This window comes from Myotis myotis, unplaced genomic scaffold, assembly GCF_014108235.1.
Source record: "Myotis myotis isolate mMyoMyo1 unplaced genomic scaffold, mMyoMyo1.p scaffold_m19_p_1, whole genome shotgun sequence".
Lineage (NCBI taxonomy): Eukaryota > Metazoa > Chordata > Mammalia > Chiroptera > Vespertilionidae > Myotis > Myotis myotis.
The window spans coordinates 177,489,652-177,504,513 of NW_023416313.1; the positions used below are offsets into that span (position 1 = coordinate 177,489,652).

Consider the following 14,862-nt stretch of genomic DNA (forward strand, 5'->3'; position numbering starts at 1 on the left):
ATCTGACAATATACTCTAATAGCATATATAATATTAAAGTATAAATACATTATGTCAAAGAACAAGAGTGAAAAGAAAAATGGATTTATATGTTTTTAAAATGATTTTCATATTTAGTTTAAAAACACAATACACTTAAAAAAGGTTTCTGTACTTATATGGTTTGCCAATGAACTGCCCTTATTTTAAAGCGGGTCTAAGACTCCACTGATAAAATTTGATAAATAAACTTTAGGGTAAAAATAATAATAATAAAAACACAATACAAGACTGAGTCCTGGCTGGGTAGCTCAGTTGGTTAGAGCATCGTCCCCATACACCTTGGTTGTGGGTTTGATCCCTGGTCACGCCCATACAAGAAATAACCAAGGAATGCATAAATAAGTGAAACAATAAATTGATGCTTCTCTCTCTCTCTCTCTTCCTCCCTCTCTCTCTCCCTTCTTCTCTAAACAAAATAAATCAATAAATGTAAAAACTTTAAAGACACTATACAAGACTGAAATGTACACCCAAGAGAATATATTACTCACATATACATAAATATGTTAATATTATATTAATGGTATTGTAATAGCATTTATAGAAAGCTTAATCTGTCAGGTGTTATACAAAGTGCCCTATATACATGGTTTCTTTGTTTATTCAATTTTTTTTTTCACTAAACACATAAATATCAATAGATTCTATGCTGATTATATATGATCACATGTTCACCATTCCACCCATCATGCTCCAAAAAGTGAGTCTTTTACCAAAGTTAGTGTAATCAGTAAAACCAAAATAAACAAATTCAAATATTTTTCTTATAAAGGTATAAGCAAAACTAGAGAAACTGGTCCCATCAGTATTAACAAATTCTAAATAATCATCCACTAACAATTACATACCCATGTCAAATACTGCCTCCTCCTATGAACCTTTTTCTAATTTATCTGACCCATGTGGTTGGCTTCCCCTGTCCCCTGCCAGTTTCTTCAGCCACTACCAAACGAATTAGTTGCTTCTAACTCTGTATTTCCATTGTATGTGTGCATACTTCTTTGTAGCATTTGTGTTTTTATAATTCACTTAGAAAAGCACATATAAACAACAAAGAAAGAAGCAAATATTTTTTTTCCCCACCGAGGATGAGTATTGTAAGGGCAAAGATATTATCTTAGGCATCTTTCTATCTTATGTGGTATTCAACCACCTAGCAGTGAAAACAAATGTTCTGTAAAGTTTTCCTGAAAGAATGTACAGTATATAAAATTCAGAACAGGTAAAAATTTACTCTCAAATTTGATATTATGACCTCAATGTCTTTTAAAGATTTCTGATGCCTTATCTTCCTTCTTCCGTACCTGGTTATCCCAATATATGAAACTTCTTGCTTCTTTTCATTGTTAACCAGGGAAAGCCCAAGACTATGAAGAGAAAAGGTTATTTCATGATCAGCCTGCTCCATTTCTTCTGCCTGCAGTGCTTTGGAAACCAAGGCAACATCATCAGTGAAAAGCAAAACTCTCTGGCGCCCATCCAGGAACGACACCCAGTGTATCTGGATGTTTGCATCATATGGAAACTGTCCACATTCATCCTGGGGATTAAAGAGACTTTATATTAAACCCACAAATAGTTTTTATTCCATAAAGTTGAACTACAGTAACTAGAAAGTTCATGAAAGTTTAAAAAGCATGACTATAAATTGGAAAACTCTAACCACCAAAACAAACTTCTAATCTATTTCAAAACATCTCACCGATTTTTCAAACAATAATAAAGATTCAGAGTGCTTAATTTTTTTTATACTTTAGTTTGAATTACCTAGTTGGTGCTCAAAAGGCACTTAGCAGGAACAAGAATAGCCTTCAATGACACCAACACCATAAGATGCTTACTTGTCTCCAACATGGACAACAGAATGGTTCAGACGTTTATTAGGCCTCAGGTAAAACTAACCTAGTTTATTTTTGTTTTAAAAGTTTATAACACTGCAAAAATTTATATACATCACACTGTTAAACAGTCAAAATATGGTGATCAATTTATAGTAAGTTCACCAAGAAGAGCCTGAAAATATGATGCTTGATTAGTGTTTTCAGAGATTAAAATAATGATTCCTCTTCATCTGGGCTTAACATAAATATAACCACATTTCAATTCAACAGGTAGTACAAGTACCTACTACGTGCTTTTCATCTCTTGCTTTCTTGGGAAAAAAACAAATAAAGGATGTTAACAAGAGTATGGAAATAGTTTTGTAATTGTTAGAAACAGAGGCATGGATACATGGAACAGACTGATAGCTGTCAGCAGCGAGTGAGGAGGGGACTGGATAAAAGAAGGTGAAGGGATTAGCCAACGAACATATATGCATGGCACGTAGACATACACAAGAGTGAGATGATGGCCAGAGGGAAAGGGGTGGGGTCAGAGTGGGATGACTCCTTTAATTAAAAAAAATATGGCCTTGATTGGAAAGCATGCCTAAAAATCTCTCAGCCAACAGTGGTATGTGTATGTTCAAAACAAAGTTGTTTTTCATTTAGCCTTAAAATTCCTTCCTTTTAAAAACAGGTAAATAAAAAAGTGCTTTGCTGATCTTTACTTAAACAAGATGAAGCGGGCCTATTTTGAAATTGTAAATGAATTATTTTGACATATCTCAGATTAAATACTGGTATGAACTATTTGCAATCTAAAGTCCAAAAGTAATTTATTCCCAATTCATTTTTAGTTCAAAAACTAAAGATAACTGTGTGAAGCTAGCTTGTTTACTTCCTTTGCCATCATTTACATCAAATGATACCTTTAATAGATCATGCTGCCCAATATTTGCTGCATATCTCCATGTAAGTTTTCTGGTACCAGTAGGGTCTGCCCAGGCAAAAAGTCGAGCTTGTCTTGGCAGCAATTTCACTTCTTCTTGTAACCCACTGAAACACAACCGATGGAAGATTAAAATATCGGCCTGAAAAACCCAGACTATGTTTTCCTGAGATAGAAACTGGCACAGAAATCTTATAAAATTTCCTTTAATAATTAAACACAAATCTGATTAAAAATAAATAGCCTAAAAAGCCCAGTAATCTAATGTTTTTGAAGCTTGAGGTAACAGAATATTTCTCTTTCCAAGGTTTCAGTGTACTCTCTAAATTGATACAAAGATGATCACACCAATAGAATTCATTAAGGTAAACAAACTGGTATGTCAGAGCACACCTGTAAAAAAAAAAAAAAAAAAAAAAAAAAAAAAAGCTGTGAATAGTAGCAGTGCTTAAATGTAAGCTTTTTAACCAAATAAAATGCATAAGAAATATGATTCACAGAAAAAACATAATTGGGTCCATACTGTCACCATTCCAAGTGTGGTCTGTGGACCAGCAGCATCAGCATTAACTGGGCTTGCTGAAAATACAAAATCCTGGACCCCATCTAAATCCTACTAAATCAGAATATGCATTTTAACAAGATTTCCAGGAAATTTTGAAATTGATCATTAAAGTTTAAAAATTATTGATCCACTTAATATAAACAGCTTTTCCGAGAACTAAAAAAATTAAAAGTAACACAATTAGGTTTCCATCTTAATCTGCATTTTTAAATCTCTCAGTGCATTCAAGCCATGAGAGTTAAGAACAGACAAATATGTAAGGCATTATTTTATATATATATATATATATATGTATATATATATATATTATATAATTATATAGGTAGAATTACTTTATAATAAAGCAATGCCTTGCAGATTTATAATAATTCTTTGCAAATATATAATGTTATATACTATAAGGGTTTAAAACTATTATTATAAAATGGTATCATCTATTATTATATAACTAGAGGCCTGGTGCACAAAAATTTGTGCACTTGGAGGGGGGTCCCTCAGCCCGGCCTGTGCCCTCACAGTCTGGGACCCCTCAGGGAATGTCCACCTGCTGGCTTAGGCCCATTCCCCAGGGGATCAGGCCTAAGCTGGCAGTCAGACATTCCTCTGGCAGCCCGGGAGCCCTGGGGGGATGTCCACTTACCAGTGGGGAGCAGGCCTAAGCTGCAGTCGGACATTCTTAGTGCCACTGAAAAAGCGGGAGAGGCTCCCGCCAACAGTGCTGTGCTGCAGCCGTCAGCTTGGCTTGTGGCCGAGCAGAGCTCCCCCTGTGGGAGCGCACTGACCACCAGAGGGCAGCTCCTGCATTGAGCGTCTGCCCCCTGGTGGTCAGTGTGTGTCATAGTGACCAGTCATTCCCAGTCGTTCTGCTGTTAGGGTCAATTTGCATATTACCCTTTTATTATATAGGATAGAGGCCTGGTGCACGGGTGGGGGCCAGCTAGTTTGCCCTGAAGAGTGTCCTGGATAAGGGTGGGGGTCCCACTGGGGTGCCTGGCCAGCCTGGGTGAGGGGCTGAGGGCTGTTTGCAGGCTGGCCACAGCCCCTTCAGGGTGGGGGGTCCTGCTGGGGTGCCTGGCCAGCCTGAGGGACTGAGGGCTGTTTTCAGCTAGTCACACTCCCTTCAGGGCAGGGGTCCCCATTGGGGTGCCTGACCAGCCTGGGTGAGGGGCTGAGGGCAGTTTTCAGGCTGGCCACATCCCCTTCAGCATGGGGGTCCCCACTGGGGTGCCCAACCAGCCTGGGTAAGGGGCTGATGGCTGTTTGCAGGCTAGCCAAGCCCCCCTGTGACTCAAGCTCCCAGCCTCTCTTTTTTTTCTTTTCTTTTTTTTTTTTCTTCAGCGCCTCCTTGAGCGGAGGCCAGGTCGGGCTGGAAGCAGGTATCTGGGATTTATTTATCTTCTATAATTGAAATTTTGTAGCCTTGAGTGGAGCCCAGGGCCAGCCAGGGCAGGTGGGAAGCTTGGCTTCCTCCATCGCTGGGGGCAACCCAAGCCTCCTGCTCACTCCAGCTCCGTGGCCGTGGCCATCTTAGTTGTGTTAATTTGCATACTTGCTCCTGACTGGGTGGTGGGTGTAGCAGAGTGATGAAGTGATGGTCAATTTGCATGTTTCTCTTTATTAGTGTAGATGGTATCATCAGTGTGTACTATATAGTCAACAAGACTATCTACTCAATGTCCTCCCATTTAATCTTTTACTACCCCTATCAAAAAAACTGGATATAAATTTATAGGGGGAGGTTCACTAAGCATCATCAGATTAAAAAAGAAGAAAAATGTTTGAACAGATTCACAATTCCTTTTCTGAAATTTAGAAAACTCCAAGAATCCACAGATTTTTCTATAAGTTTGATTTTGACAGTCATTTGGCAGCAAAACCTGATCTGAAAAAAATGATGTGAGACTCTTAATAGTTTTATTTATCCCAATTGGTATAAACATTCATAAATTTTGCTGCAGAAATATTGTGTTTGATTATAGAGTACTGCCTCAAAACCTGCTGATGGTATTAGTATTAAACAGCATGTGCTCCATATTACCTTTCTAAACTGAACACATTCGGAACGTGGAACATATTTAGTCTCAAGTGTTTCTTAGAGGAATTTTGGGCCAGAAGAAAATACGATTTTCCATGAACTCTTTTAGTTCATACCTCTGTTTATATGTGAGGGTGTCCCAGGGTGTATGGTTTATTATCAGAGCAGGTGCAGATCCTTCATGGTAATCAGAGAAGGTTATGACCGTTGAATGTTCAGCAGTGTTTACATCCACCAAGATACCCCCATTCTATTATAGGGGAGAAAAAGTATGTTTGAGGTAATGCTTTAATATGCACTTACATTTAGAATTTCAATCAGCTATGTAGACACAAAAAGTTTTTCTTAAATTCTTATGAAAAGCACACTGGCTCTGATCTCTTACAAATATATGTATGGCATGACATATTGATATAGTAGTACCTTTATATAATTACAAGCAGATTTTAAAACATGTTTTAATAAAATATTTTACAGCAAATTTTATAAATCAGAGATATTTTACTTTAAAGCAAGAAAACCTACCAGATCTTCTAAGCTCAATAGAGTGCCATTATCCTGTCGGTTATAAAAGAATGGTTTGGAGGATCCTTCACAGCCTACTACTCTCACACAAAGTTTGCCTGACAAATTTTCAGGCCAAAATGGAAGACACTAAAAATAGAAAAGTTAATATCAGTCTTAAAACAATTCCATGGTATAAATATGACAGTGGTTAATTAAGTTTTCACTTCTAAATAGGATCCTGTTTCAATTATTACTAAGTTCCTTAAAATATTCCCTCTACATCTTATATTAAAATTATTGATAATACGACTATTTATGAAATCAAAGAAACTCCATCAGAAGACTATAGATATATTAGTCTATACATCTTTATGAAATGACTAGAGGTCGGGTGCACAAAATTTGTGTGGGGTGCGGGGGAGGAAACAGCGGGTCCCTCAGCCTGGCCTGCATCCTCTCCAATCCGAGACCCTCCAGGGGATGTCCAACTGCCGGTTTAGGCCCGATCCTGCAGGGAGTCAGACATCCCTCTAGCAATCCAGGACCGCTGGCTCCTAACCACTCACCTGCCTGCCTGATTGCCCCTACCCCTCTGCCTGCCTGCCTGATTGCCCCTAACCACCTCTGCCTGCCTGCCTGATCACCCCCTAACTGCTCCCCTGCCGACCTGATCGCCCCTAACTGCTCCCCTGCCAGCCTGATCGCCCCTAACCGTCTCTGTCTCACCCCCGCCACCAAGGCTTTGTCCAGGATGTCTGGAATGACATCCGGAAGGTCATTTGGCTGTCTGGTCTAATTAGCATATTATGCTTTTATTAGTATAGATTACAATATGAGAAACTGAAGAGCTTACTGATTAAGAATGCCCCAAATATCTCAAATATTTAAAAACTATAATCTTAACATTTTTTGTGCATATCTTACTTTAATTCCTTAATGCACTATGAATTATCTCCGATTATCTTATCCAGAATAAACCAGAAAGATCTCTAAAGGCAGAGCAGAGTCTATAGATCTTGCTGGGAGTGCTACTAACATTATCTTGCCAGCTGTTTGATGTGAATCAAATCATATACCTTTCGAGTCTGTTTTCTTATCTATAAAACTGAGATTTTAGCTCCTAATACAAAATGTCTCTCTGTTAGAGAATACTGAGTAAATTCTATCTCTGAATAAAAATACTACTGTCACCAAACCCACATCAAAGATAAAAAGATAATGAGCATGTGTTGCCAAGTCTGTGGAGATCACTGTAAGTGCCTTGGAGAGTGCATGCCTCATAGCATTCTCAATCTGTTGGTATTATATTTAGAATCCTTCTTCTTAAACTTTTGCTAAGTATTTTTAAAATAATTTTAGAATTTTTTTTTGAGATATATAGAATGGTTCTATCTTTTTTTTTTAAATATATTTTTATTGATTTTTTACAGAGAGGAAGGGAGAGAGAGAGAGAGTTAGAAACATCGATGAGAGAGAAACATCGATCAGCTGCCTCCTGCACATCCCCCGCTGGGGATATGCCCGCAACCCAGGTACATGCCCTTGACCAGAATCGAACCTGGGACCTTTCAGTCCGCAGGCCGACGCTCTATCCACTGAGCCAAACCGGTTTCGGCAATATATAGAATGGCTCTATCTTTAAGGTCAGCTGGTTTGGTTGAAAACTCAGGTAAATTCAAATTCTTGTCTTTGCACCTGTCCCTCCCCTACTCATACCCTTTTTTCTCTTCACTTCCTCAAATCTTACTCCCAGCCTACGTAGTTTAGTTCAAATGTCACCTCTTCTATGAAGCTTTCTTTTTTTGATGTATACTACAATGACCTCAACTTCCAATAACCTTATTAACCTTAGATAAGTATGAGATTAAATGTCTTTCTCTGTAACGTACAGGGGTTGAATTATAGGAAATTTTCAAGGAGTCTTCCAGCTCACCTATTCAGAAATTTATAACCACCTATAACTTGGTATATACTATCTTTTTTTCCCCATGTGTTAATTTATGAGTCTTAAGCCCTCCAACAAGATTATAAGCTACTTAAATACAGAATACATTATCTTAACTACTGAGATAAAACTTACTTACATTATCTTTATATCGCATTCTATACATATAGGAAGAACTAGGGAATTAGTGTTAACCACATAGACTGGGCTAGTGGTAAATATCATCAACAAGTTTCTTTTTTTAACCTATGCTTACATTGCATAAGAAAAGTCTTTCAAAGTTGGCTGTCATATTTTAACACACAAATATGATAGCAAAGTGAGTATGACTAAGAGTATGACATACAACTCTTATTTATATGTCTATATTTATTTGTACATTTTAGGAGCCAGTTATATTAAAGGAAAGTTTTACCTCTGAAGAAGCAATATAGTTCCACTTATTAGTTGGCATGGAACCATCAGGTGCAATTTCACCAACTTCTAGTTCTAAAGAGGACTTATTTGCAATGGTACAAAAGGGAGTCAGAGTAACTATTCGTGTAAGATTAAAACTACTCATTTTGATGCTAACACCAACCTGTGGAAAGGAAACAAACAAGCTTATCATTTCCCAATACTTTATACAGCTTCTATGAAATACATACACACCACACACACACACACACACACACACACACACACACACACACACCATTCACACAGAGACCTCTTACAACATTTAAAAATATGATTTCTTAAAGTACCTACTATAAAGTAACTACTAAAGCCATATTCCATTAATGATTATCTTCTCACTAGTAAGAACAATTTTGTTGTTTTAGTTTGGCTACATCAAAAATCAACTCAAGAAATATCAACTAGCAATTTAACTAATGATTACTTGTAATAAAAGATTTGTTTTCTTTACTTTTTAACATTCCAAACATAAGATGTTTTATAATTAGTGTAGAGGCTCAAGTTTTGCTGCATTTATTATCTCTGCTGTTAATAAAGTAAGATGAAAATTCAAAGTGGAACTAAATAGGTCAACTAGCATCAGGTTGTTCAAATTTTCAGTCAAATTAAAGATTTAAGAAATGCTTGGCAGGGAGCAGAATGAAAGAAGGATTCCAGTATATGATGAATATTTACCAAGTTGCTTACTTGAATCACTTTGACAAATTCTGGTTTTGCTATGATATTAAGTGGCCATAGAAATTTCTAGAGATATAATATTCTGAATTAAAAAGTTTATAGGAAATCAAGATGGCGGCATAGGTAAACACCGGAAATTGCTGCCTCCCACAACAAATTCAAAAATACAACTAAAAGACAAAATGGACATCATCCAGAACCACAGGAAGGCTGGCTGAGTGGAAATTCTACAACTAGAAGGAAGGAGAAAAGCACACCGAGACTCAGAGGAGGTGCAGAAATAAAGTGCAGAGGTACGGAGGCGCATGCGGCAAGGGCTGGCAACTGAGGATGCGGCGCACATGGAAAGGGCTGGCAGCTGAGGACGCCACTGTCTTTTTGAATTGGGAGGGAGTCACAAGCCCCCGACTGCTCTGAACTCCAGTTCCGGGTGAGTCTCTGGGGACCCAGACTCATACAGGGAGAAACTGGACGGTCTAGCAGCAGGCAGAACTCGGAACTTGAGGGTGGCTTTCTCTCAGAGGTGCTTGCAGTGATTACCGGGACACTGAGATGCGGGGCCCCTTAGGACAGGGCTGAGGATCAGCCATAGCTGTTTGCTCCGCCCTGTTGATTCCCTGATACCCCGTCCCACCCAAGCTGAGGCAGAGGCTTTTGCATATGAATTCCCTGGCCCATTACAATCTGAAAATTACCTAACAAACTGCAGCTGGGCCAGACAGACCCAGAACTTCCAAGACAAGGCCCAAGGCCCCACAGCAGCTTGCATTGCTTCACAGCTGGGCCTCATTTGGGCACCTCCAAACCCCAAACAAGGAAGGGGAATCTGCAGATCTCTTCGTAGCTCCTGCTAGGTAGCCTCAGGTAGAGGCTAAATTAGCACCTCCTTAGATCCAAGAGCCAGTGTACCCAGTGGTCAGAGTGGGACCATCCAGATTACAACTCCTCAAATCCATAAGGGACACACTCGGGGCAGACTCAGTGAGCACCAAAGCCCCACTGAAGCAAGTCTTGCCCCAGAAGGCTGTCTCCAGCAAAGAAGTTCTCCCACTATAGACACAGCTGACTCTCACAGCCAATTGGCCTGGAGGTCAATTCCTCCCAGTGATACCTACAACAATCAAGGCTTAACTACAACAAGACTGTGCACAAAGCCCACAAAGGGGTGCACCTCAGGTAATTGGGGAAGCTGAGCCCCTGGACCCTATAGGACACCTAGCACACAAAGCCACTCTACCAACACAGGGAAGCATAAAAAATGCAGAGACAAAGAAACAGGTCACAAATGACAGAAATGGAGGAAAGCAAACTACTAGATATAGAGTTCAAAACCACACTTTTAAGGTTTTTCAAGAACTTTCTAGAAACCTCCGATAAATGTAGTGAGACCCTCAAGAAATCTAGTGAGACCCTCGAGGTTATGATAAAGGACCAACTAGAAATTAAGCATACACTGACTGAAATAAAGGATATTATGCAGAGTTCCAACAGCAGACCAGAGGATCACAAGAATCAAGTCAAAGATTTGAAATACGAAGAAGCAAAAAACACCCAACCGGAAAAGCAAAATGAAAAAAGAATCCAAAAATACGAAGATAGTGTAAGGAGCCTCTGGGACAGCTTCAAGCGTACCAACATCCGAATTATAGAGGTGCCAGAAGAAGAGAGAGAGCAAGATATTGAAAACCTATTTGAAGAAATAATGACAGAAAACTTCCCCCACCTGGTGAAAGAAATAAACTTACAGGTCCAGGAAGCGCAGAGAACCCCAAACAAAAGGAATCCAAAGAGGACCACATCAAGACATATCATAATTAAAATGCCAAGAGCAAAAGACAAAGAGAGAATCTTAAAAGAAGCAAGAGAAAGAAAGGCAGTTACCTACAAGGGAGTACACATACGACTGTCAGCTGATTTCTCAACAGAAACTTTGCAGGCCAGAAGGGAGTGGCAAGAAATATTCAAAGTGATGAATGCCAAGAACCTACAACCAAGATTACTTTATCCAGCAAAGCTATCATTCAGAATTGAAGGTCAGATAAAGAGCTTCACAGATAAGGAAAAGCTAAAGGAGTTCATCACCACCAAACCAGTATTATATGAAATGCTGAAAGGTATCCTTTAAGAAAGGGAAGAAGAAGAAAAAGGTAAAGATACAAATTATAAACAACAAATACACATCTATCAACAAGTGAATCTAAAGATCAAGTGAATAAATAATCTGATGAACAGAATAAATTGGTGATTATAATAGAATCAGGGGCATAGAAAGGGAGTGGACTGACTATTCTTGGGGGGGAAAGGGGTGTGGGAGATTCGGGAAGAGACTGGACAAAAATCGTGCACCTATAGATGAGGACAGTGGGTGGGGAGTGAGGGCGGAGGGTGGGGTGGGAACTGGGTAAAGGGGAGTTATGAAGGGAAAAAAGAGGAACAAATGTAATAATCTGAACAATAAAGATTTAATTAAAAAACGTTTATAGACTTACATCACCTCATGTTATGAATAAATTCAAAGGTAAATAAGGAAACAGAATCTTACCAGGTATTCCATATTGTTGGCAGGACACTTCACACATCCATAACTTCCCACTGTATCTAATGAAAAGCCATTGGACCAGGCACTAGTTGAAATTTTTAATTGTACCTAGACCAGAGAACACATACCATCACATAAAAAACCTAAAAGACTATATTAATTTTATTTGATGGAAAGTTGCCAGACCACTAGAAATTTAGTATCATGGGACACAGAAAAATGTAATTAAAGCCATACTGCAAATGGGTATCAGAACCACAAAACTCTGCGTGTCAATATAATAAAAGCAATGTTCTGACATGCTCATTTACCTGTGCAATGAGTATATTGAATTTAAAGATCTATACCAATGAGACCTTCTGTTGTTTTAAAAAGAACTAAAATGTAAAATATTTTCCATTGTCAGACTTATGATATAGAGTTAAGAAATAAAATTATAGCACAGAGTTGAACTTTTAACATTATCCAGCAACATTAAATAAAAGGCATTGTGATAAGCAGAATGGACAACAGGACACAGTTCCTCTCTTCATGAGCTTCCAACTAAACAGAGAGATAGGAAATACATTTTAATTATGATGCAAGACTCAATGTGCTAAGAGCCATGCAAAAGGAACAAAATGCTACCAAGGTGAAAGGGTAAAAAGTTTATTCTTGCTATGGGATTTAGAGAGTTTTACAGAAGAGACCTGTGTTCCTGTATTAAGCTCCACCCACCCAACTATATTATACAAAACCTGAGACAAGCAAAGGTCAGACAGACAAACAGTTATTATAATACCATGTATTAGAATTAACCAGCACTCTAAGACAGTGGTTCTCAAAGTGTGGTGCCTGGACCAACACCATCAGCATCACCTGGGAATGTATTGGAAATGCAATTATCAGGCCCCACCCAGACATACTGAATCAAATTGTGAGGGCCTCACCCAGCAATCTATTAGTATTTTAAAAGCCCTCTATGGTTGATTCTAATGCACACTGAAATTTGAGAACCACGCTCTGAGAGAAAATGGATTGAGTATCTAGGTCAGAAAATCTTTCACATATGTCAGACCTGAGCAGAATGACAAAGGATGAAAAGCAAATAACCAGAAAAGATGAGGCAGACAGGAAAATCACAGAAGAGGCATTCTAGGCAGAGGATGAATACACAAAGACCTAAAGGTAAGTACTTGGGAAGTGTGCGGTGAGAGCAATACCAACATATGAGTCTGAAAAGAAAGAAGGGGCCAGAGCATGCAAAAAGGACCAGGCGTAGGCATTAGTTTCTCTCTTAAAGGCCTTTCTTGGTCCTTCATACATATAAGGGCTCAGGTATCATACACCAAATTCAACTGTTTATCTTTTGAAATGTCATTTCATCACTGATAAACTACATAAAATCAAGCTTTCTTCCCAATGCTACTTCAAGAGCAGAAATAATTCTAGGGGCGCTAGAGAAAAGGGTAACTCAGCCTTGGAGACTGCTGTTGTCAGTTCCTAACATCCCACTATGTATTCCTTAAAAGTCTCGAGACCTAAATCATATCAACAGCACTTAACAAACAGGTTAAGCATGATTTTAGGAGGGGCTAACGACTCCCTAGTTTCCAAATAGGAACTTATTTTGACTTGTTATATCAACAAAGACACACCTTATTTTTACTAAAAATGTTCTTCTTCTTGAAAGAGAATAAAATAATATCCCTAAAATCAGCTGGATGTTTCACATGAATATCTTCTGAACGATACTGGAGAACCCGAGAAGTCTTGTTGATTAGCCAGTAGGGACTAAAGACAGATAGCACCATCCGAATGCCAATTCTTCTGACATGTATTGACAGGTCGACTGTCATCACTTCTGTGGAGTCAGAAGAAAAACACACAAGAAAGAATTCCGGAAGTGTATCACGTATACGGAAATGTCCACTCCAGTTTTTGCCCTGATATTTCACCAGAACTAATTCCATTATTTCTCCACTTATTCTTGAATGTAGAACATCAGCAGCACTGCCTTCTGCTAGCTCATGAGTTTCTGCTGTTCCCTAAAAACAAACAAAGACTGATTTTGCTTAGTGATTTTTTAAACGTCTGCAATAACAACATTGTATTTGATACAAATGCTAAGTATCCTACCAGATTAATTGACAAGTTCTCAATAAAGTAATATATTATGAATATTCACTAATCATTAAGAACTAAAAAGAAAACACTAAATCATAACCAGAGGCAGAAAATGTCTTTTGGCCATAAGTTTAAAAAAAAAAGTCAGATCTTTGACAAGAATCATAGGCTGGATTTAGGAGCCCTGGCTGTTGTCCATTAAAAGCTATGTCATTAAATAAGCCATTTAAATGACTGAGATTCAGCTTCATCCTCCATTTACATACTATGCCTAATAGTTTCCACATAAATAGACAAATAAAAGTTATATCAAACTATTCTGACAAGCTATCTAAGTAAGATAGGATTTTTTTAAATGAATAACAACATAATAAGTTAGGCATTTTTACTGAAGGCTTCTCTAGTATAAATACTATTTAGTTCATTTAATTAATTTTAATCTTTACAAATCAGGTTTGGCTAATTGTCAGATAAGGAAAATAAATAATTTAGGTTCCACTTTCCAGACTTGTGTATGTTAAAATGTGTGACGTACAGAAATTTAAAAATATTTATAATACTTCATTACTAGAAAATATTCCCAATTATTTAACATGGACAGTAATTATTTTTAAGTTCAAGAGAAGCTGGGAACAAATAATCACATTAACCTTAAAATTAACTTTAGAATTAAGATAAAATATTTTCTCACTGGTTTTTTTCTGTCCTTCAGCTAATAGATTTTTACTTAATTATAGTCAATCTACACTAATAAAAGAGAAACATGGTAATTGGCGTACGACCGCTACCCTTCCCATTGGCTAATCAGGGTGATATGCAAATTAACTGCCAGCCAAGATGGCGGCCGGTAGCCAGGCAGGTGATGCAAACAGGGAGGCTTGCTTGCTTCAGTGACGGAGGACTCCAACGTTCCCCGCCTGACTTGCCGGCCTCTCAGCTGCAACTCTAAGCAACTATGTTGCAAATATAGAAAATAAACAAAACCCCAGAAACCTGCTTTACTCAGCCGGGCTTCAGCCAGCCGGACCGCAACATTGTATCAAATACAGATGGTAAACAAAGGCCAGAAACCTGTTTTCAGCAGCTGAGGCCTCAGAGCTAAAGCTGGCCCAGAATAAAAAAAAAAAAAGAAAAAAAGGAGCAGTTGGGAGCTTCAGTCACCCATCAGCCTGAAAACGGCCCTCAGCCCCTCAGCAGACTGGCCAGGCACCCCA

General features: G+C 38.4%; 1 protein-coding gene across 5 annotated transcripts in view; it reads right to left on the minus strand.

The window, feature by feature from the left end:
* VPS13C (vacuolar protein sorting 13 homolog C) overlaps window positions 1-14,862 on the minus strand; it is a 194,943-nt gene that overhangs the window by 36,843 nt on the left and 143,238 nt on the right. For 3 of the 5 annotated variants that reach the window (XM_036303615.1, XM_036303605.1, XM_036303634.1), the window contains exons 59-65: window positions 13,180-13,569; window positions 11,546-11,650; window positions 8,282-8,446; window positions 5,940-6,068; window positions 5,531-5,664; window positions 2,795-2,921; window positions 1,347-1,582 (exon numbers count right to left, since the gene is read on the minus strand). In XM_036303615.1, coding sequence (XP_036159508.1) covers window positions 1,347-1,582; window positions 2,795-2,921; window positions 5,531-5,664; window positions 5,940-6,068; window positions 8,282-8,446; window positions 11,546-11,650; window positions 13,180-13,569 — 1,286 coding nt within the window. Of the gene's footprint in view, window positions 1-1,346; window positions 1,583-2,794; window positions 2,922-5,530; window positions 5,665-5,939; window positions 6,069-8,281; window positions 8,447-11,545; window positions 11,651-13,179; window positions 13,570-14,862 lie in introns of those variants that run through there. The other 2 variants (XM_036303645.1, XM_036303625.1) reach the window with 2 other exon arrangements.